The sequence below is a fragment of the Delphinus delphis genome, chromosome X (genome assembly GCF_949987515.2).
Source record: "Delphinus delphis chromosome X, mDelDel1.2, whole genome shotgun sequence".
In the NCBI taxonomy this organism is placed as follows: Eukaryota; Metazoa; Chordata; class Mammalia; order Artiodactyla; family Delphinidae; genus Delphinus; species Delphinus delphis.
In genome coordinates this window covers 82,450,927-82,475,636 of record NC_082704.1, presented here as the reverse complement: position 1 = coordinate 82,475,636, position 24,710 = coordinate 82,450,927, and the positions used below count along the sequence as shown (strand labels likewise).

The 24,710-nt window shown below is 49.1% G+C and overlaps 1 protein-coding gene across 3 annotated transcripts in view; it reads right to left on the bottom strand.

The window, feature by feature from the left end:
- The window catches only part of IQSEC2 (IQ motif and Sec7 domain ArfGEF 2), a 76,102-nt gene that overhangs the window by 25,592 nt on the left and 25,800 nt on the right, over positions 1-24,710 (bottom strand). Inside the window, exon 3 of one of the 3 annotated variants that reach the window (XM_060002948.1) lies at positions 13,883-13,978. The exons of the other annotated variants lie outside the window; for them this stretch is intronic. Within the exon in view, the coding sequence (XP_059858931.1) occupies positions 13,883-13,978 (96 nt within the window). The remainder of the gene's footprint in view (positions 1-13,882; positions 13,979-24,710) is intronic. 3 annotated transcript variants of the gene reach the window in all.

Here is a 24,710-nt window from a genome sequence, read left to right as displayed (position 1 = left end):
TTTTCGAACCATCTAATTCCACAGATTCAAATTAAGGCTCAAAAAATCTAAGTGACTTGCTTGCTCAGGGTCACACAGGACGAGAACCCCAATCCCCTATCTTCCAGGCCAGCGTAACTTTTTAGCTGAATCTGTCCAGTGCCCACCCCCGCCCCCCGGCACCTTTAAGCTCCTAGATGTTGGTGGCAGCAGGCTCCTTGAACTTTCTAGGCAAGGCAAGCTGATCCACAGCACCACGCCTGCGCCCAGGCTCTTACTGCCCAGGATTTCCTCCCTCTCCCCTCTACCTGCAGCCTTTGTCGGTCTGGCTGAGCTTTTCTGAATCTTGTGGCGCCCTGAGCCAGCCAGCCCTCCTGGGAAGTTGGTTCTGACTCACTCCCACCCCCCACAGAACCTGACAGGGTCAGTTATCCCCCCTCTATGTTTTGTGCACACTCATGTCACCGGCCGTCCTTATCACCGGCTAACTTGAGATTCTCTCTTGAAGTGTCCATTCCCTACACTACTCCCGTTTCCCATGGGCAGTGGCCTGGTATAATTCACCTCTGTGGACCCTCCCTATGCCCAGGCCAGGGCCCAGCAGCCACCTTGGTCCCCTAAGACCACAGGTGGCAGTCATGTGTGTCTGTGTGACCATCCTGTCTGACAACTGTCACCCTAAAAGCCACAGCACCACATGCTCAAAAGCCACTGACACACATTCTTGTGATTATCTCCACCGGGGCACATGCAGAGAGACTGCCAGGCACAGAAAGTTGCCACCTCACACAATCAACCTCACACACTCAGAATCCCTCACACCCAGCCTCACACAATCACATTCCCTCAGATACACAACAGTGCACAGCCTCTCACTCTTCTCTCACCTGCCAGCCTCATGCACACCTGTGCACAGGCACACACATTTCCCTCACAACAGATAGAAACCTTCCCCTTTCCCATAGCACAGGCCCTCAGCCAATTCAGTTGCCTACACAGGAGTCTACACCCCCATGGCTCCCACAATGGCTATCTGACCTTTCGTTGAGCCCCTGTGCCCCCTAACTTGTTTCTATCTCCAATCAAATGAAGGGTAGAATGGTCTCCCCCTCCACAGCCACAGGTCACCTAGACTCACACGCCCAGCTTGAACCAAGCAATGTATGTATCATTCCCCAACACAACCCCTGGGGCTTTCCACCAGGTTTTGGTCCATGCTGTCTCTGACTCCTTAATGCCTCACCTCTCAAACCATCTATCCAAACCCTTCCCGGCCGTCTACTCTTGCCCCTGTTCCTCCAGCAATCCTTGGACACCACCACCCCCAGCTCATCTTGACATCTCCCTACTCTTTGGGCCAGGAACATATTTTGCTCATTACTGAAGCCATATCTGCTCAATCACTTCTGCCCTTCACACCCTGCCTACTTTCCCAAAGGAATTCTCATCTCCCCTGATAGATGGAGAACTTATGGAGAACACAGCCACTGTCTTACTTTCGGTCCCTCACTGTATTTAGCTTGAAACCTTGTACACAGTAGGTGTTTGAGCAATGCCTTCTGGAAGAGTAAATAAAGGAGAGAGGAAGAGAGAGGGAGGGAAGAAGGGAGGGGAGAAATAAATGAGAATTTGAATGAGTGAGTGAGTAGCTGAGTTGAGTGCCTAAGTGAGTCAAGCAACGAGTGAAGAGTGAGGCGAGCCTCTGGAAAACTACCAGGGCATGTGATGGGGATGCTGAAGGGAGGGGGGAAACAAAGGAGAGGAGGGACTCTCACCTGGGCCTTAATCAAAACAAGAGCCTCCAATTAGTACACACTTGGCAGCTGTGCACTAGACCCTATGCTGAGCTCCTTGTGCTTTTTCTTGCTAATCTTCATGACAACGCAGAGAGGTAGATCTATTCTCACTGTACTTGGGAAGAAAATGAAGCTCAAGGAGAAGAAAATACTTGTTCAAGGTTATACAGAGAGTAAGTGGCAGAACCATAAGGTAAACTCAGATTTGTCTAATGAAAAAAAAAAAAAGGCTCAGAAAGGGAAAGCAGGGGTATGAGCCCACCTGGGAATCTCCTGGCTTTGCTCCTAACACAGACTCATCATGGAAGGTGTGGGTTCTACAGTGCATAGAGGACACCTTCTGCCTTCCTGCCAACAGCCTCTGGGGATTCTTAGAACTAGCTTTTGGCAGGTGCAGGAAATACTTAGGGTTATTGCATCTGGGGGCAGTGGCTTTCCCTCAGACTCAGAGATCCCTAAAGCTGTAGAATCAGAACCTTGAAAGTACAGAATCAAGGACTATTAACATCACAGAATGTTAAAATCACACCATCAGAATTTTTTCTAAATGGTAGAATCATGAAATCTTAAAACCACAGTATGGTAGAATCCCCAAATCACAGCGTCATAGAAAGAGAAACCACAGAATTGGATGGAATGTGTCACTGAATTACCCTCTCTTAAAGTCATGTAATCATAGTTTCTTAAAATTGTACCATCTCAGATTCACAGAATGTCAGAGCTGGAGGAGCCCTTGGAGATCCTCTGGTCCAGACTCCCTCCTCCTTTTACACATGGGGAAACTGGGTAGCAGGGAGGCCAAGCAACGTGTCCAAGTTGACCAGCTCGCACCACCTCAGGCTGAAGAAGGCGCTAGGCTTGCACATGGTGAGAGCGCCACATCATTCATTCATTTATTGAGTGCCTTCTGGGTGTTGACAATAAAATCAAACCCTACTCTCTCTCCCAGCCCCTGTTCCCAGCCCTGGATAGGAAAGAAGGTAAGACCCTGGTGGGGATGGGGAGAGGGAAGTGGGGTGGGGTGGAACATACATCAGACAGAGAGAAGAGATCAGCTTTTATTGATGGAAATTCTTTTGTACACAGCGACACGCACTCTGAAAGGCCTTTTCCTCCTGATCATATTTACAGAGCGCTATGGGAGTGGCAGGAGGCACGGGACAAGGCCTCCAAGCAGTAGAAGAGATGGCAGCAATGGCCACAGCGAGGGAATGAGCAGGCTGGGTCCCGACCCCGTCTGGTCCTCTAAGCCCTAGGCACCCTGCATCTCTGTTTGTGCTCACAGAGGACAGAGGTAGGTCCTTGGGATGTCATTTGGAGACCTCTCCAGGAGTGGCAGGCTCCAGGGTGCCTGGGAAGTGGGGTGCGGGTATGGGAGGGTCCAGGTTTCAAGCTCCAAGCTCCAAGCTCTGCTGCTCCCACATTTTAGTCAGACCTAGGGCTCCAGCCTTTATAATTTGGGGGCTGGAGTCCAGGGGAGACAGCAGTGAGGGTGGGAATTCCAAGAAGGGGGTGGGTGAGGACGGGGCACTATGCCTGCCCATCTGGTTCCTGAAGCAGGGACGGGGTCCCATGGGGGATCGAGGGGGCAGGGGGCAGGGGGCTGGTTAAGGCTTTTGCTTCTGCATAGAAAATGACCCTTGTCCTCTCAGTTACCGAGAGGAGGGACTACTGCACTCGGAGGCCGGACAGCAGAACTGATGAGCGTCTTCCTCTTCCTCTTCCTCAGTCTCCTCCTCCTCCTCCTCTTCCCTGGGGCCAGGAAGGGCAGGGTAGAGGCCACAGGCGGCGGGTGACAGAGAGAGGCAGAGGCATTAGTTTGCAGAGCAAGGGAGACACAAGAAGGGCTGGAACCAGGGAGGTAGGGCTAGGATGGGGGTTGGAATGGGGAGGCCAGTGTGACCAATGGGGCCACATCCATCTCAGTCTCCAAGCAGCCTGTTGCTGGTCCCCCTCCTGGAACGGCCCTCCCCCACACTCAGGCTGGGCTCAGGCTTAAGGTTACACCCAGAGTATGTAAACTCCCTTTCTGACCTGACAGGTGCCCAACCTTAATTTTAACATAAATAGTAGCAATCAGCTCTCTGCTGGCACTTTGCATGCATCATCTCATTTAACCCCTGCAACAACTGTGCAACATTTTAAAGATGAGGGAATTCAAGCTCAGAGAGGTTAGATATCTGCCCAAGGTCACACAGCTGGGTAAGCGGTAGTCAGGATTTAAACCTGGAAGTTCTTGGAGCTCCAAGTCTCAGACTCTTCCCAGCAGGTCCTTTGGGTGAACTTGGTACTATCTCTAGAAATCCACTGTGCCCTTGAAGGACAAAGATTTGTATTTCCTGAAGGCTTCAGCGTCGGGAATGTAGGAGATGCTTAGAAATGGTGCGTGGAAAGTCCACAGCTTTGGAAGCAAACAGACCTGGGTTCCAAGGCCAGCTCTACAAGTGCTTCTAGGCTGCGGCCCCAGGCATGTTAATGCCCCTCTTAGAGCTTCAGTTTCCTCATCTGTAAAAATGAGGCTTATGATGCCAACCCCACAGGATTGTTCAAAGGACTGGAATACATGTCAAATGCCTGGCAAACAAGAGTGATGGGAACATGGTGGCGGTTATTGTTAACTGCTCATGAACTGAACCTAATTACCAAGATGGCCGTTTGCACCCACACAGAAGCGCCACAGCGGCGGGGAGGAAACATTGCAGGAACAAGCACCTGTTCCTCGGGTCCTGCGGAGCAGTACCAGGGGCCAGTCTGCATGTGGCAGTCACTGGAGCTGGACTACATTTTCATGGGGTGGATGGACAGGCAGGAGGGCTGGGGTGGGACCAGGTGTCTTGGGAGTGAAAAGGCTGATCTTCTAGAGATTTCCAAAGAAACAGTCTCAGCCCACTCCCAGACCCCCTTGGCTCAGGAGATGTAGGAAATATGGAATCCAGGATGCTGGAGTATTGGGAAGACATGGGAAGGAAAGAGAAGGCAAGGGAAGGCACTGCTGTCCAACTGACAGACAAGCGCGTGCAGGGGTGCGCACGCGGGGACACACACACACACACACACACACACACACACACACACACACCCTCCTCATACTCAGCGCTCCCTCTGACACATTGTTCCACAGAGTCACTGAGTCAGCAAAACCACATGAACCAGTGCTCAAGTCCTGGGCAAGTAGCTCCTCCTTTCAGAGTCTCCCATTCCTCATCTATAAAAGGAGAAGGAAACTCCACACCTCTCAAGGCTGTCATGAGGAACAAATGATCTTCCAGTCCCTCTGCTCACTCCCCTCCTATCCAGGCCAGGCCCCTGCTACCCTTCACCCTGACACTGCAGTCACCTCCTGATTTCTTCTCCCTACTCTCTTGGACCACATTAGCCTTCCTAAAGCCCACCTTTGAGTGTGAATCTCTTCTGCTCAGACACCCACCTTGGCTCCCCTTAGCTTCCTGGATAAAGTTCAGATTCCTCTACTTGGCATTCAAGGCTCCCCCACCATATGGCCTCACCTGGCCTTTCCTGTCAGGTGGAAAAAGCCCAGGCTTTAGAGTCAGACAGACCTGGGTTTAAATATCAGCCCCACAACCTACTAGCTGGGTGACCTTTAGTCCATTTCTTCACCTCTCTAGGACTTATTTTCCTTATCTGCAAAATGAGGAAATACCTATTCTGCAGGATGTGGTGGGGATTAAATGAATTCAAGTATGTAAGGCACCTGCCACAGGGTAGGTTTGGTGCCTCATACATGGTAACTATTACTGTTACTGTCAGCATCAGTGCCATCAATGTTATACCGCCCAGCCTTCATCAAACTAGCTTGTTCGTTATTACATCAGCACGTCCAGCCTTTTCACGCCTCTATGCCTTTGCTGACTCTGTTTCTTCCTTCTGCACAGAGCTTTGCCTGTTGAAATCCTGTCTGAACTTCACAACCCAGCTCAAATGCTGCTTCCTGCAGGAAGTCCTCCCTGACTTCCAACCAGAAGTATTCTTTGCTTCCTCCTAGCTCCAGCATCCGTGCTCTTTGTCAGGGATCTCCATGTGTTGCTTTGAACTTTTCTGAAGCATTTCTTTCACTAATCCCCTCAACGCCCTTGAATTCCCCCGACCACCACTATCTCTGCTTTCCTTCCCTGTGAGAAAAAGAGGGCCCCTATACTATTTAAGGCCAGTCCCTACACCCAGGCTCTGGAGCCCACCCCTGCTACCACCTCCATAACAATCATCCCCTCTCCCTCCAGTATTTCAACCTCTCCCTCTCTGTTGCCTCCTTCCTACCAACATTTATAGAAGCTCAAGTCTCTCCCATCTGGGAATAAAAACCCTCGATCTGCCCCCACATCTCCCTCTAGCAATCAGTGTCCCTCTCTCCTCTTCACAGCTAAGCTTCTTGAGAAATTCGTCTACACTGGCCATCTCCACTTCAGTACCTCCCACGGGCTCCTCAACCCACTGCAATCTGCCTCGTGCGCCCACCAAGCCACAGAAACTCTTCTTAGTAAGGTCGCCCAGGACCTCCCACTGGTTAAAGCCAATAGACTCTCTCCCACCCTCATCTTACTTCCCCCAGCTGTAACATTTGCCACTCTTAACAAGCCCCCCCGTGCGCAGACGGCTCTTTCCTTCCTCTGCTTCCGTGAGCCCACTCCCTGCTGGTTTTCCTCCTACTTCTCGGACCACCCCCAGCTCCTCTTCCTCTCTCCATTCCTTATGCGTTAGTACCTCTTCCCCAGTTCTGCTCTGGTCCTCTTCTCTTTCATTCCACACTCTCTGTCAGTGATCTCATTCCATTCCATAACTTCAGGTTTGGCTGAGGACCCCACATCTCTCTCTCTAGCATGGATCTCTCTCCTGGGTCCCAGACCCATCAAGCCTAATTAATGCTTGCTGGAAGCTCCACCAAGATGGCCCTTAGGGCCTTCAGAGTTCACAGGGACCTCTAATGCAGCATCTTACCGCTGCAAACCCGTCCTCCTGCATTTCCCACCTTCGTGAAAGGCACCACCACCCAGGGGCCCAAGCCCAAAACACACCTGGAAGTCACCCTAGGTTCTTCCTGTTCCCTTACCAAGTCAGCCACTGAATCCTGCTGATTCTACCCCCTAAATAGCTCTAAAAGACTACACATGATCTGGCCTCTGCTAACTCATCATCTACTCCCCTTGCCCCTCGCTCACTCTTTCTCCAATCGTACTGGTCTCCCTGCCGTCCCTCAAACATAACAAGCACACTCTTGCCTCAGGGCCTTTGCACTCGCTGGAACATCATCCCCCAGATAGGTGTGGCACCAGACACATTCTATATATTTGGTTGCTTATTTATTTAGTATCTGTCTCACCCATCGTAAGATCCATCAGGACAGGCATCTGTTTTGCTCAGTGCTATATCCTTAATGCCCAGCACAGTGTCTAGCACTCGATAAATATTTGTTGAATGAATGAATCCATTGCCAGGCCTGAACACGGGCAACTCACCGTGACCATCCTCAGTCATCTCCACCCCCCACTTCCACCCCCATTATCTATTCAGTCTCTCTGACTCCAGCTCTCTCTTCTACCCCATCACCTCTCAAATCCACCTCCTCTGCTCCATCCCCACAGCCACTACCTCAGCTTACCTCTCTTGGATTACTGCAAAAGCCTCCTCCCTAGTCTCCCTTCCTTCTAAAATGCTAATTTGATCATGTTACTTTCCCTCCTCAAGAACTGCTCATGGCTCTCCAGCTGCCTACCACGAGAAAGGACCCTGGGCTCCCCAGACAGCTGTTTGAGGCGTGTCTAACCTCCGCATCAGTGTTCAGCCTTACCATTTCTCACCTCCAGGCCTCTGTGTTCACTCTCAGAGCATCCTCTCCCATCTCTACCACTCAAAATCTTTACAGACCCTGGATGACTGGCTCAAACACGACTTTTTTCAGGAAAATACCTGACTCACAAACCAGAAGTAATTCCTCCCCCAAATACATAGAGAAATAAGTGTCTCCAGTGTCACTCAGAATCTCCGAGAACCAGGAGTAGGATGGAAGTTAGTAATTATATCTGAGACCACGGACTTTGGGTGCTGGGCGAGCCTTAACAGAGGTTCCCTTCTCCTCCTGCACTATTACCCTGGACTCATGTCCCTCTGGCCCTCTGCTAACACTGATCCATCCTTGCCTCCTCCCTTTCTCTCACCTGCTGTTGGGTCTATCTCTCAAAGAATTTAGATTCCATAATTTGAAATTAAAATGGTTCTTTGCGAATGGTGCCCACGGGAATAGTGCAACATAGTAGCCCTGCTCCAAGCCACTTCTTCTATGCCAATATCCCAGTGTAGGCCTTCCAGCTGGCCTCCATACATACGATCCATTTTTCATACCGATTGCTAATGTGATATGTCTAAAACACAAATTTTACCAAATTTCTCTCCTATTTAGAATCCATTCACATGATACTTCATCACCAGCAACATTGGTTCTTAACCTTTTTTGGAGGAACCCAAAACCCTTTAGGCATTTAATGAAAGCCACAAACCACCTCCCCAACAGAAAATGCACACAACTAGACACACACAACATTTTGCATTCAATTTCAGGAGGTTCATGGGCCACCTGAAGCCATTTGGGACCCATGCAACCCAGGCTCGTAACAAACCTCTGGCTCTTCCCAACAACATCCAGGTTCTTTTGCATATGCTGTTCCTTCTGCCTGGAACATTCTGCCATACTTCACCCTTCTGCCCCTGACTGCCTCTGACTCATCCTCTAAGACTCAGCTCTTAGGCTGAGTTGACCTGCACCAGCCCTAGGTGGGGCCAGATCTCTTCCACTGGGCTTCCACAGCAGCGCCCCCACCCTGTGCTCTCCTCTGTCATAGCCCTCCTCAGTCTCCCCAGCTGACTGGGAATTTGTGGAAGGCAAGAACCATTACCCAGCATAGGCCCTGCCGTAGCAGAACTCCCTAAGTGTCTACTGAAACAAACACTAATAACAGCTACCCTGTTTTGAGTACTCATTATGTGCCAGGCACTCAACAACATGAATACTATTTATGATCTCTTCTACTCCTCAATAAATAAACCCCATGATGTTGGTATTCTTTTTAACAGATAAGGAACTAGGCTCAGAGATGTGAAGTGAGTTGTTTAAGGTCACCCAGTTAGTGAGTGACAGAGGTGGGATTGAATTGAGACATGTTGACACCAATGCAAGTATTGGTCCACCATGCTTCCCTGCCCTGCACTGTGAGATTAGGAGATGGTATCAGTAGCAGAATAGGACCAAGAACCAGGGTCAGAATGCCCTCTGGGCTCCATTTCCCAGGGCCGCCTACTCTTATTTTCCCTCCTGTGTCACCTTCATGTCAACACCAGGGACCTGGCTCTCTCTCTCTCTCTCTCTCTCTCTTTTTTCTTTTGGCCATGCTGCGAGGCTTGCAGGATCTTAGTTCCCGGACCAGGGACTGAACCCGGGCCCCAGCAGTGAAAGCACCAAGTCCTAACCACTGGACTGCCAGCGAATTCCCTGGCTCTCTCTTCTTACGGTGCGATCCCCTCCATCCCATGTACTACTCTCAGCCTCCTCATCCCAAAGCCCCACTATGGTCAGGCGCATCCTTTGTTCCAGAACCATCCCTAGACACGTACAGCTTTTAGATCCTATCCAATCCAAGGCTACATATTAGCTACGAGGAAAACAAGACATGGGTAGTCCCTGCCCTTCAACAGTTGATAGTCATCCAGGAGTTTTACATGTACCTTCTCCAATCCCAAAATCAGCCCTGAGAGGTAAATAGGCATTGTCCTCATTCCACAGATGAGGAAATAGAAGTTCAGAGGCTTGCCGAAAGTCAAGCTTGGAAGTAGCCGAATTTGGACTTGAATAAAGATACTGACCCAACTATTTTCCCCCATTAGGTCATCCTGCTTGAAGAGCCAAAAAGTAGGCAACCATTTCCGGCAGGATTGGGGGATAAAGGAAAGCTATTATTTTTTCAAGACTTAGTACACATGTCCCCTCCTGTAGGGGACAGGTGGGGTTAGGTACCCCTCCTCTGGCAGCCCTCTGGGCCTACTTCTGTTCTATCCCAAACCACACTATGCAGTCATTGTCTATGTGTCTCTCTCTCCCTTCCAGACTTGAGCTCCCTGACTGTAGGACCAGATACAGCTCATTCCCATATACCACCAAGGTTCAACACAAGGCCTAACTGAGAGCAGGCAGAACAAATGCTTGCTGAATGAATCAGGTGGTATTTGAGCAAGTTATTAAAAGGAAAAACAACAGGTGGATACAGGAAAAAGGTATAGAGGAGGAAGGAAACAAGTTAGTAAAGGCAAGGAAGTGGGACCAAGAAAAAAGGCCAGTAATTTTAAAGTTGTGACAGGGTATGTATAACATTTTTTTCATTGTTGTTATGGGGGTTTTCTTTTCCTTACAAAAATGGGATCATACTATAAGCCCTGTTCTGCAATTTGCTTTTTTCATATAACAATAAGTCTTAGAGGTCTTTCCAGGTGAGTATCTAGAGATATATCTTTTTCTTTTGATCTGCTACAGAGTATGGATGGATCATGAAGGAAAAGCTGTTTCCTACTGATGGACATGTAGGTTGTTTTAATTGCTTGCTATTATAAACAATGCTGCAGTGAACATCTTTGCATGTGTCTGAAAGTAGTTTTGAAGGATTCCTAAAAGTTGAATTGCTGAGCAAAGGAAATGAACATTTTGTTTAAAATGTAGATAAAAGTTATTTCCGTGGCTTTAACATTTTTATAAACTGGCTAAAAATAAGATTATTCCTACTCATATAATCCTGTCTTTATTTAAGAAGCATATATCATGCAACCTTTTCATTAAGAGTTGGTTGAGAATGCTACCCTACAAAAGGGCGTGTGATAGAGTTGCACAGTATGGCTTATGTTTGCAGTTGGGGTTGGGGTATTTTAGAAAAGGCTTCTGGCTGGCCAAATTGGGGTCTACCTAGTAGTAAAACTCTAGAGAAACCTAACTCTAAGACATAGTTCTCAGCTTGGAAGTATATGCACATTTAAGTTTCTGGGGGCAGCTAACAAACTGGTCCCATAATAAAATGAAACCAATTCGTACTCTTATCAAGGAATATGAGAGATTCTGTTTCCTCACAACCCTTTCAATCTTTTAAATTTTGGTACTTTAAAATTAGTACTTCGCTGTTGTTTTAGTTACATTTCTTTGGCTATCTGTAAGGTTGAACATCCTTTCTCATTCATTAGCTGTCTACTTCTTCTCTGAATTGTCAAATCACGTTATTTCTCCACTTTAAATGGGTAGGGCACCTTTTTCTTATTGATTTCCAGGAGACGATATAGACAGATGTCTATGTAGCAAATACTTTCTTCTAGCCTGTTTCTGTTTTAACTTTGTGTATAGTATCTTTCTCCACACAGAAGTTCTTAACTTTAATGTAGTTGAAATTATTGCTCTTTACTTTATGGCTCCTGAGTTCTTAAACCCTGATCAGAAAGGCTTCTCCACCCTGTTATAAAAATATTCTGGATTTTCCTCTGGTACTTTTACAGCTTTATTTTTTGCATTTGTTTTTGTACAAGGTAGGGATTTAACTTAAATTTTTTCCAAATGGTAGCTAATAGTCCCATCCTATTTACTGACTTCCCACTGATCTGAAATGCATTCTTTGTCACAAATTAAATTCCCATATGAATATATGGGTTTGTTTCTAAATTCTCTATTTTGTTCCATTTATGTATTCCTCTATTTCTGTGATGATATAATATTTGTAATTTCTGTAGATTTATGGTAAGTTTTTATATCTAACGGGGCAAGTCCCCCCTCATTGTTCTTCTTTTTCAAAATTTTCTTAGTAATTCATGGGCATTTACTCTTCCAAATGAACTTTAAAATCCAATTGCACAATTCCCAAAGAAAATACCACTGAAATTTTAATGAGAAATACATTGAATCTTTTGATCAAATTGGGGTAAAATGTCATTTTAAACCATATTGAATTCTTCCCATCCAAGAATAGGATATGACTCGTGATTTATTCAACTCTTATAGCCTTTGACGAAATTTTAGTTTTCTACAGAGAAGTATTTTAAATTTCTTATAAATTCGTAGGAATTTTATCTTTTTTTTTTGCTATTGTGAATGGGAATCTTTTTCTATTATGTCTTCTAATTAGTTATTGATGGTATTTAGAGAAGTTGATGGTTTGGGTGTATATTTATCTTGTATCTACCCATCTCACTGAATTTTCTTATTAGTTCTAATAATTTTTCCTTTTATTCTCTTTGATTATCTAAGTAGACAACTATATCATCTTCAAATAATGCTAATTCTGACTCTATTTCTGATATTTATACCACTTATTTCTTTTTTTAATCCCAATGATTAAAACTTCCAGAAAACACTGGTTAGTGACAGTGATAGTAGTCATCCTTATTTTGTTCCCAAATTGAATGGAAATTTATCTAGCACGTCATTGTTACATTTGATGATTGTTTTTGGTTTCTGATAAAAATTCTTTCCAAGTTAAGGAGGTTTTCATTCATTCCTAGTTTACTGTACTAGTTATCTATTGCTGTTTAACAAATTACCCCAATGCAGCAAGAGATAACTAAGGCACTAAGGGTTTTTAAATCAAGAATGGATGTGTGATTTTGTCAGATTATTTTTTCAGCATTTATGGAGATAGAGTAAAAAGATTGTAAAACTATTAGCATAATCAATTACAATAACAGCTTCCCTAATGTTGAACAATCCCTGCACTCCTGGGACAAACCTTCACTTGTCACGATACAGTCTTCTTTTAATATACTGATGGATTCAGTTGGAGAATCTGTAATTTAAAACATGTGTTGCTCTATTAATATGTGAGGTTAGACTATAGTTTTCCTTTTTTTTGTCTAAACCTGTCCAGTGATACCAGCCTTCTAGAATGAACTAGGAAGCTGTCCATCTTTTCCTATTAGCTGATCTTTCAATATTGGATAGAACTTCCATGATACCTGAACTTCCATAATACCAGCTGGGCCTGGTACCATTTCTGAGGAGAAAACTTTGACCATCTTTTAAACTTCTTCTATACTGTTCCATTCTATTCAGGTTTTCTGCCACTCCTTAAGTGATTTTGGTAATTTATATTTTCCTAGAAAACCACCCATCTCATCTAGATTTTCACATTTATTGGTATAAAATTACACAAAGCATTTTCTTATGACTTTTTCATATACTCTGAATCTGTGGTTAAATCCCCTTCATCATACCTTATTTTATTTATGTTTTCTTGCCTTTTTCTCAATCATAACTGCCAGAGGAGGGTCTGTCTAGTTTGCTGGTCTTTTTAAAAAACACCTCTTAGCTTATCAAACCTTTTGTTTTCTATTTCATTAATTTCTGGTTTTATATATAGTAATTACTTGATTCTGCTTTCTTTTGGTTGTTCTTTTTCTAGAACTTTCTAGACTCTTGATCAGAATAATTAGTTCATTTAAACTGTCTTGTTCTCTAATAAAAGCATTTAAGACCACAAACTTTCTTCTGGGAACCCCCATGGTCATATCCCATAGGTTTTGATCTATGACATTCTCAATTGACATTTATTCTAAATAGTCCACAAATTCCATTCTTATTTCCTCTTTAACACAAGTATTTTTAAACTTTCAAATGGACCTAGCCTTTTTGCCATTGCTATTAATATTTTATTTCATTGCATTATAATCAGAAAATGTAAAATGTGTTTTCAAATTAACTTGGAAATAATCTCCTTCCCCAAAAGTATAAGCAGATTGTTCTCTCTGTCTAAACACCCTTCCCCATCCTATCCAACTGACAAACTCTTACTCATCCTACAAAACAGCTCAAATGTTATATATTCTAGGACCAACCACTCCCACTTCGGGGGGGGGAAGGTATCTAGAGAAGGATTTTTAAGGAAGGACAAGCTACAAACAGGCTGTGAATGTCCTCTTTGGTCTTCTGGCCTGGTCCCCCAGTCACTCTCCTCACACGCTCAGACACCCATTCCACAGTCACTCCAGAGGCTAGAGGGAGATGGGGGAGGGGCTGGCAATGATATTGATATTTGTCTGGAGGGGTGAGGGATTGGGGGAGGGGTGGGTCTAGCTCTTACCTGCTCTCTGCCAGCCTGCCTGAGGGGGTAAGCTTCATGGAGTCAAGGACCTGAGTAGGACAGCAATACTGGTGTAGAGTATGAGACGCTGTGGACCTGAGAGACAGCAAGAGACAGAGAGAGAAAGAGAGACAGAGAGAGAGACAGGGAGGGAGGGGAGAGGCAGGGTGGGGAATGGGGACAAGGAGGCGAAAGTGAGTGGGGTAGGGGAAAGGGGAAGACTGGGAGGAATGGGTGGTGGAGGATAGGGAATGGAAGAGGAGGGGTGGGAGGGAGGGAGGGAGAGGGGGAAGGCAGGAAGGAAGGAAGGAAGGAAGGAAGGAAGGAAGGAAGGAAGAAAAAAAGAAAAAACCACAAAGTCAAGAAAGAGAGGACGGCACTCGAACCACAAACAGAACACAACGACAACAGGGGGCAGCAGAGACGAAAGAGCTGGGCTGGGCCTCCTGTGTTCCAGGTGACTCCGTGGGGACCTCGGCCTCAGAGACACTGGGACACCACAGTAGGGAAGGGGGAAGGGAGCCCTCCTCACACCAGACGCCACGGGTAGGGAAGAGGGGAGAGGGAAGGGTGGATGAAAGAGAAAGGGAAAAGGTGTATGGGGGGGTTCCCCCTTAGAGAAGACCCCTCACAAGAAAGGAGGGAGGGATGGGGAGAAAAGAGGCTCTGGGTCCAAAGTGGGGGAAGAACCCAGGCCAGGGCGGGGTGGGGGTGGGGGGGTGCAGGAGACACTGGAGGAGGAGAGGGAAAGAGACAGAGAGAAACCGAAAGACAAGACAGAAAAGGAGAAAGACAGAGAAGGAGGAAGACAGTGAAAGGGCGAGACAAAAGACACAGAGAGAAGACGGGGAGAGGCAGAGAGTGCCAGAGCAAAGGACAGGAGAGGCGAGGGCGGAGGAGAGCTGACAAGGTCTCAGTGGTCTTGGTGACAGGATGGGACTCGGGCTGAGTGGGCGAGTGGGGCCCAGCGAGCCAGAGGACAGGGTGGTTCTTTGCTTCCAAGGCCAGTGCTGCGCCCCCAGCCTGGGGCAGGGCCCAAGCTCCGCCCCCCAGCGCTGTGCTCCCACCCTTAGCGTGGGGTCCAAAGGCCCCTCTGCCTCCTGCTTCCCACGATTAAAGTCCAGAGAAGGGGAAGGGGGAGGAGAGACAGCAGGGTAGTGAGGCCGAGGGCCCTGTCCCTGCCCTACGCAGCACAGGGCAGATACTGGGAGTGAGTGCCAGGTCAGCCAGCCCCTGCCCCCCACGAGCCCCTGAAGGCAGGTTGTGGTCAGGGCCTGGCCATTCAAGAGCCGAAGTAAAGGCCGGGAGATGTGGCTGCAGGCCAGGCCAGCTGCCCACTATCTCGCTTGCTGCGAATTGGAGAGGATGCCTAAATCTTAGAACCTTAACAGAGAATCCTGGAATCTGATACTCTTCTTATCAGAGCCTCTGGAATAATTGTCATCAGCAGAACGACTGTTTCTCAAGTGCCATCTAAGTGCCAGTCACTGGCCCAAGTCCTTGACTCATTAAACCTGAGACTCAGAGACCCTTAGGCTGCTGGAATGTTGGTATCAGAGAGTCTCAGCTGTTGTGGACAGCCCCGCAGCACCAGGCTAGGAGCCAGGGCAGCCACCAATCACACCCCTCACAGGCCACCGACTGCGCTGCTCAGGGCTCCAGGGTTCTTACAGAGCTGGGCACCCAGATGCCCCTGGGCTCACCCACTTGAGCTGGCTCCCTCCCCCAAGCCAAAGGCCTCCAAGAATCCAAGAGGAGAGCCAGGAACCAGGAAGCCAGGAGGCTGCTGAATCAGCAGCCCAGGGACCAGGTCCAGGCCTGGGCAGGAAGGGAGGGGGTCGGGCTGCAGGGTTGGGGGTGGGGGCCAGGTTCCTACCTGCTACTCCTCCCGGGGGGCTCCATGGGTCTGGACCTGTCCCGAGGGCAGGCCCCCTGGCCAGGGCGGTGCCTCCACCGCTGTTGCCACCCCCTCCTCCCCAGCCCTTCCCTAGAAGGAGGAACCAAGGAGGCGGGGCCAGGCGTGCTGGGCTATAGGCCAGACTGCAACTGGAAACTTTGCTCCTTCCCCTGCTCCCCCAGGAGGGCTGGGAACTCCTAGTACGAGGAAGCAGCTTTGAGAGCTTGAAGTGACTCCTCTCGGCCAAACCTCAGGCTGTGCTCACTATATGCACCTCTGTTGGAATCTCCCCAAGTACCCTGTCAAGTACATGTCACTAGCCCTATTCTCCCGAAGAGAAAATTGAGATGTAGAAACATTAAGTAACTCGGCACAGGTAATAGAGCTAAGTAAGTAGCAGAACCCCAAGATCAGGACCTGGTTTGGCCATTCCCAAATCAGGACTCTGTCCCCTTGGCCATATTGCTGCCCTGTGAATACAGAAACCTTTCCATAGAAGCTTTTCACAAACATTTTCATCTTCCACAGAGTTAAAGAGACTCTGTGTGGTGGTTATTCTGGGATGCTCCAGTTCAAGTAAAATTCAAATCACCCATCTGGGGAAATCAAGATGAGGGCCCAGCCGATTTCTTGACCATTGCAATAAGCTCTCACTTTCTTCTGCGTTGTTTTCTGAACTGGCTAAGAGAAATGCTCCCTGAAGAGAAAAGCAAAAATCAGAAGACACGCCATTCACAACCTATAGGCTGTACTTCCAAGGAAATTGGCCCACCTGATTTTACAGACGGGGAGAGGGGAAGAGTCTTACTAAAGTTCATACAGCCAGTCAAACTAGAATCCCCATCGACCTACCACAGTAATCTCTCTCTCCTCCTTATGTGGGGGGCTGGAGAAAGGGGACAATTTGGAGGATTTGAAGGGTGTGGGGTTCCTGAAGAGTACCCCAGATCCAGCTCAGAGGGCTCCTGTCCTTTCACAGCCCCAGAGCCCAGGCCCCTGGCTGTTCTGAGCAGAAGGCAGCCCTGGGAGGGGCCAGGGGGCCAGTGATCTAGAAGGAATAGGAGTTGACAGGCAACAGGCCAGCCTTCCTGCCTTCCTGCCTTCCTGCCTCCCTGCCGGGGCAGCTGGTTCCTCTCAAGAAAGCCAAAGCTGCTGAGAGAGATAGGCCCTATGGACCACCGCAAAGTTGGCATCTATGGGCTCTTCATGGCCTCTTCTCCCTCTGCCCACCCCCTAAAGCCCCTTGGTCTTCAAGGCTCTGGTCTCAGCCCCTGCTTTTCTTTCTCTCTCCCTCAGCAACTCTCTTGGCTCTTGTGGCAGCCACACCTTGTGCCCATTTGCAGTTATTGTCCTAAGGGTGGCACCTGTGGCCCAAACCTTCACCTTGGCCTGGCAGAAGTTGAGAGACAGAAATTCTAGTCCTGGCCCTAAGGCTGATGCTGTGTGACCTTGAGCAAGCCCCTTCCCCTCTCTGGTGAGGCAAAGAGCTTACATTTTGGTGCCTGGCAGAGCTGGATACAAGTCCCAGCTCTACAACTTTTCAGCTGGGTAACCCCTCTGAGGCACAGTCTGTTCATCTATAAAAGGTGAGTGGCAACTCCTATCTCACAGGTTCTTGTGAGGTTTCAATGAGACACATATGCACATGCTGAAAAGTCTCAGTCTGAGCCTGAGAGAGTATGATCCTTCTCCCAGGGAGGTACGGGAGACTCTTGGGAAACCTGTTTGTTTCGGGCAGGGGAAGATTTCTAGGAAGATACCTCTTCATCTGGGCCACTCTTGGAATTCAGGCATATCTGAGCCTGTTGGGGCGACTCATGTGATAACCCTCTAGGGGCTGAAGGGAAGAAGGAGCGAAGGGTGAGGAGCCTGACCCAGCCGCAGGGCACTGGCAGGGCCTTCGTTCACTTACACTACAGATCCTGTGAGCCAGGCACTGAGCTGGGTGACAGATACGGCAGTGACTAAGGGCAGTCAATGTCCCGATCTCATGGAGCTCATATTCAAGTGAGAGGAGACAGACATTATTCAACCACTAATGGAATTAAGCTGGGCAAAAAGTGGAGGTAGTGGGGGAGAGTGTTCCAGGCAGAGGAAACAACTTGGGCAAAGGACCTGAGGTGGTATTTCCAGGAACTACAAGGAGGCCAACGTGGCTGAGTGGAAAAAGCAAAGGGGAGATGAGCGAGACTGGAGATGTAGGCGGGGGCCCAATCATGCAGAGCCTGGAGGTCCTGATAAGGTTTCAGTATTTATACTAAGAGGAATTTGGAAGCCTGTGGTTCACGGATAGGCCTGGGGCGGGGAGTGTCTCTGAAGCCCCTAAAGTTGTATGAAAAATATGAGTGAGTATGAGTGCATTTCCGGGGAGAACATTGCTTTCATTAGATCCTCAGATGGGTTTGTGATCCCAAAAGGGCAGGGAAACTCCTTATATGAGTCCATTCACTAAGTGCTGACTATGAGCTAGTGTCAGGCATCCCAGGACCTTCTGTGAGCTGCCCCTCCCCACCACTTCCCTGTGGTCTCAGCCTCCCCCCACCCCACCTTCAACCTGTGCTCCACCCAAACAGAAGCGCCTACAATTCTCTGCCACACTCTGCTGTCCGCCCTCACCTTTGCCTCTGCTCAAAAGACCGTTCCCCACCACCCTGCCCCCAGTGCCACCTCCCCACCTCGTTAGCTCCCCCTTGTTCCTCACAAGTCTGCTCAGAGGTGGTGCCCTCTGGGAATCTGACTCTGGGATCCCTCCCCTGTGTCCTTCCCACCCTGCGTTTCTCCAGCGCTGTCTATTCACATGCCGTTGCCCCTTCTGGTCCAGGAGCTCGGTGGGGACAGACACCATGTCTTATTCATTCCAGTGTCCCCAGCATCCGGCACAGGGCACCTAGTCAAACAGGTCAGCAGGTATTGAGAGACAGACAATCCACACTGAGGTAGAGGCTGCAAGATGGGCTGCTGGACACTAGAGGGCACTGTGGCCACTGGAATCCTGGCCTGCCGCTGGCACTAGCCAGGCTGGCCCAGGCTGGCCCCTGGGACCAGGCAGGCGGGGAAGCATGGAAACTCTGCTCCTGGGTCCTGCAGCTCCTTGGCTCTGGGTCTAACTGACCGGGGTCCCAGTCCCAGCTTCCCAATTTACCTTCTGCCTCCTTTCCAGATTATCTCTCATGACAGTGCCATCCCACTGCAGATACAGTTACAGTTCTTCACGAATGCAAGTACCAAACACTGCTCCACAGCCCTGGCACACTTTTTTGCTCTGTCTGCAACACTCTCCACTTCACCTCACACACACCCCCACCCCTCACCAGGCTAACTTCTACTCATCCACCAAGTCACAGTTTAGATGTCAGCTTGGAGAAGCCTCCCTGACCCTCAGGTTGTGTTGGGTACACTTCTGAGGTTCTCCCACAGCACCCTACACTTCGCCTGTAATTGTCTGTTTCCTTATCTGCTTTCCTACCAGACGGTGAGCTTCCTCAGAGCAGGATTCTATTATGCATCATTGTATCAACTGCATTTAGTTTAGCACAGTGCCTGGCACGTTGTAGGTACTCAAGAAATTGTCCCATGACTAAGTGGATGGATGGATGGACAGATGGATGGATGACCTCGGGCAAGTGACTCTACCTCTCAAGGTTTCAGTTTCCCCCTCTGTAAAGTGGATCCCATCACCCTTACTTGGCAGAGCTGCCAGGAGGATTAAAGATAAGGTGTGTGGAATGCTCCTTAACAGTACCTGATACATAGTACACATTTTTTGAATCAAAGCATTTATTAAGTTGAAGGAGGCTTTGCCCTGAGCCTGGGATGATCTCTCCCACTCAGGCTTACCACCTATATGTGGAAGATGGACTTAACAATAATAAGAAAACTATCCTTTTTATTAAAAAATAACAACAGCACCTGCTATGTGCCAGGCCAGAAGTAGGAGCTCCCTAAGGAGGTGGGCAGTCTCCAGTCTCAGCCAGAGGATGCAAGGCCCGGGCCGAGGTCAGAGCCATGGGCATTGCCCCTACATCTGGAGAACAGTCATTACGTGCACAGCTGGTTCCAAACTCTTTACTCATAGGTGAAAACCTGTCTAAGGTTCCCTCTGTAATTAATGTAAAAACTGCAGGGTTTGTATTAATGGAAAAGTGAGCTCGAGCGTCAAGTTGATAATATTGATAATGTGTGCTTGTAATTCTATACTGAAGATAACTATAAATTCAGTCACTGCACTAATAAAATGTGAAAATTCCTGAAACAACCAAGAACTTGGTAGCAGCTGTACCATGAGTAGCATTATGCCAGTTGTTCTGAGACTATGAAAATCACCGCACACTGGTGGCGATGGTAATATTCACTGTGCACTTAAAGGCTGTTTGGGCACAAAATAAGGGGAAAGTTTTAGATAAAACAGGGTATTTTGATGCAAGAGCATGGAACTTGAAAGCATAGTGAGCTAAGGTCAACTTGCATTAGAGTAGGAACCAAAACCTTGATGGACGAGCAAGCTTATAATCGTGGGCCTCTGAGCAGACTACTCCCCAGGCTCTGACCTCGCTTGTGAACACATAAAAGCTGTGGGCACTGTAGAAGAAACACCAAGTCCAGAGTATTTGACCTCTACGCTCACCCACTTCTAGGAGAATCCACTCCCACCTACAGCCCCTTGCCACCTCGTTTACCACAGGATGGACAGAAACAGTGCTGTCCCGTGGGGGTGGGCCCTGAAGCTGGAAGGTCACATAGCTTCTAGGTTGGTGGCCACATCAGGCCACCTGAGAGCAGAGGAAGTCAGTCCAGAGAGAGGAGTCAGTGACAAAGAGATGACAGGGACCAGGCAAGTCATGAAAGATGGAGAGAGACAACGCATGAGCCAGGGAGATGCAGAGATGCAGAGAGAGAGAGAGAGAGAAAGAGAGAGCAATTTTCCTCCTTGACTTCTTGGTCCCACTTCCAGTTGGCATGAGGCCTGGCTATACGTCATTTACTGCTCTTAGATTCTGTGAGATGTAGCCTCACAATAGTCTCCCCCCCCCCCACCCTTTATTCTTGAGCGCATTTGAGTGGGTTTCAGTTCCCTGCAACAAAGTGTACCCAGACTAAGACAAGGGAAAATTGGGGATGTAAGTGCAGGGCTTGCATAAGCAAAAACGCATAAAGAACACTTAGGTAGGGAGGGGTGAATGCAATTATAAAGCATTTGTGTTTGTTCACCCAAATGCTCCCTCATTTCCTGACAGTTGCGACCACAGATACATGCTACAGTCGCACACTCACATACACTGACATTCAGTGGACACCAAGACAAATGCAGCAACAACCAGATCTGCTTCTATGCAGACACCCTGCCGTGCATGGACACCCACCAGCACGCAGCGCTGCCCCTGCGTTCCTCACACCCGCACAGATGTGAAGCCACACCAAGAACACAGTGGTGCTGCCCGGGAGGCTTGGGCCAGGAACCGAGGCTCAGGCTCGACTGGGTTCTGAGCAGCCTCCCTCCCCAGCTGCCAAGTGACTCATCCCCAGGGCTGCTAATTAAAGCCAGGACAGAGGGGACAGAGAGGAGGGGAGGGAAAGAGAGAGAAGGCAAGTTTATTTTGGTGCCAATCAGGCATGCAGCCAGCTTAGGGGTCACCCACTTCCTGGGGCTGGGCCAGGCCAGGGCAGGGAAACACTAACAGGAAGGGGAAGGAGGACCCCCTTACCCCTTCTTGCCCCTCGTGAGCTTCCTGGAAAAAGGTAACTCCTTTGGGAAAATTACCCATCTCCCTCCCCCCCCCACCTCTCTCCTCCTCCATCCCATAGTCAGATTCAAGTTCTACCCCCTCCAGCCTCTTGTCCTTACAACTGGCTTCCCCTCATCAACGCACTCCCATTTGGGCTTGCCAGAGCTGGCTCATCTGTGTCTGTAGCCCGCTTCCATCTCCCCCATGGATCACCCAACACAGGCCTGGTACACAGGGAATGCTCTGTTCGTGCTTCTGGAAAACAACTGGGTTAACCCCGGTATAGCATGGTGACCGCAACTCTGATGGTCTGGATTCTGATCTGAGTTCTATGGGGGGGAGGGGGTAAATTATTTTAACTCTGAAAGCCTCAGTTTCCTCACCTGTAAAGTGACTAGAATATATACTCTATAGGATTATTGTGAAGATGAAGTGAGAAAACACAGGTAAAGTGCCCAGCATGGTGGCCAGCATATATGGGCTTTAGCTATCACCCAGCAAGTGCTGCTGCCGCTGATAAATTATGCCCTGCCTCAGGCCTGGGGTAGCAGCAATTATACAGAGCTGAGTTCCAAGCCTGGCTCTACCACATAGGACCCGGGGGAACTCAGACAAGCCACATAAGCTCTCAGAGCATTGGCTCATATGTAAAATGGGGATTCACAATATGACACCATAAATTTACTGTAATGATTTGAGCCTGTCAAGGGGAGCCCAGCTTTCAGAAGTGGCTCCATGCATTACAGCAGCGATTACTAAGGATAGCAGGAGGAGCGCAGACCTGTGGGGCCAAAGAAGCCCAGGAGCGAGGAAGCAGTCAGGGTGGACTCGGGCAGCCAGGGAAGGCACCCCAGAGTGCACAGGGCTGGAGTTGGACCCACCAGAGCCAGAGAGCATTCAGCAGGCGGTAAGTGACAAGGTTCCAGGAAAAGGAAGTGGTGGCAACAGAGAGCTGGGCAGGGCAGGCAACCAGGCTGCGCTGAACAGAAGGCAGCACGCAAGGGAAGATTTGGAAGCAGCTGGGGCAGCTCTGGGGACTGGCAGTGTCTGGACATGTGGATGGGGGAGCCACGGAAGGTCTGTGAGGTCTCAGCTACCCCAGATTGCCAGGAGGTCAAAACAAGAAAGAATCTTAGAGATTACCTAATCCAAACTCCCGTTGGACAGATGGGGGCACTGAGGCCCAGAGTGGGAGGCCTCCTCTGGGAACAGAGCCAGCGTTGGCTCCTCCTCCCACTTCTCCCGACAGCAGCGGCTCCTGTTGCCATGGGGACGTCCCTGGCTCTGCGGGTGTCAGCAGCTCCCCCACCTCCTCCCTCCTTCCCTAGCAACAGGCCACCTCCTCTGGCTCTCATCCTTGCGTGCCTGTCAACCCCGGCCTGGTGCCCAGGGCCCCCAAGTTCCAGCCAGACCCTCACTGCAGCGGTAGCACCTCTAGGCCTGGGCTCCCTCCTCTTCTGGTGGCGGAGGTATCAGCCCCTCCTGCCCCTCTGTCTTCAAGTTCTGCACCTCTCCACATATCTCAAGCTTGACTGCCCCATAAATGACAATGCATTGGGTTAGGGGATGGCGGAGGGCACTACAATATGTTGAGCCACCATTTTATGCTGAGCATTGCTTTAAGTTCTCTCATCAACCCAAAGAAGTCAGAATTATTGACCTCATTTTACAGATGAGGAAAGTAAGGATCAGAGAAGCCAAGTGACTTTGCAAACAACACACAGCTAGGAAGCAGGCTCTGCTGAGAGCTAGTTTGTGACCTTGAGCCATCGCCAGTCCCTTTCTGGACCTGGATTTAAGGCGCCTGTAGGTCTGACAACTTCTCATGGATCTACAGGAAGTCCAGGCACCTTCCTCTGCCCACAGCCCTTTAGCAACACCAGCTGTTCAGCTCTAATTAGACTCCACACTTCCTCTGGCACCCCATACCTGGAAGCCCTCATGCCTGGGCCCTGCTACGGGGGGTTTTCAATCCACCGACCCTGCTCATTCCTTCCCATTCCACTTCCACAGCAGCCGAAGTCTAGCTCCTTTCCTTCGTGTTCCTTCTACCCTCCTAAACTTTCCCCTCCACACACACAATGTTTATTAGATGACAACCCTGGGGCTCCAGGGGGGAAAAAGATCTGTTCAAAGTCACATAACTAGAAAGCGACCTGGCCATAAATGGAACCCTTTGCCCAGATCCAGTTGCTTCCCTTTCTGTGCTACAGAGCCCCACCTCTCTCCTCCAGCCTCCCCCAGCTCCCACTGATGACAGAAGGTATCTGTGACCCAGTCCCGACCAGACCAGTTCTGAACTTTAACACTTGCTCCTTTCCTGCCCAGATCTGTTTTAGCCCGACTGACTGCCCCCACCCAGCCCCCCTCACCTCCGATGCCTGCTGGTTTCATTTACAGGGATGCCCTCCTTACACAGTCTGCGTGTCAGTCCTCCATGACCCAGCTCAGACACCACCTTCTCCAGGAAGCTCTCCCTGACCCCTAACTGAAGTGAGCTCAAGAATTCACATGCGGGTCCTGAGAGCATCCTCAGATGACCCCACCCAGCTCTGGTTCCAAGTTAAAGGACCTTCCCACCATATTTGCAAGATTTTGCCCCACAAGTGCTATTTTAGGCCCCTTCCACAGTCCAAGTTTGACCCTTGCTTCCACAGTTGCTGAGTCTGCAAGGTCCCAGTAGCCTCCTTGACTGTAGGTCCAGGGTGGATGTCGGGAAGTACATCTCAGTAAAACAAATACCAGCTTTGGCAGCAGACAGCCCAGGGTATGAGTCAGAGTGATGCCACCCTGCCCCATTTCTCTTATTTCCTTGGGCAAGGCACTGACCCTCTGTGGGACCTCATTTTCCTCATGTGTAAATCAGAGATCCCAATCCATGCCTAATAGGGCTGTTGTGAGCATTAAATAAGATCATATTCAGAGTTCTTAGTATGTGAGGAGCAAATGATAACTGCTATGATTACTAATATTAGGATGAGGATGAGGATGATTATTATTATCTGCAAGGCTGTCGAAAGCTCCTGCAGGGATGGCGTGGGCAGGGCTCTGGGCTTGGTGCCAGGCAGACCTGGGTTTGAATCCTGGCTCAGCCATAAATAAGTTGCATGGCTGTGGGCAAAACCCATAACCAGCCTGAGCCTCAGTTTCCTCAACTGTAAAATAATGATGATAAGGGCAGCCCAGGTTCCACCTACAGTGTCACTGG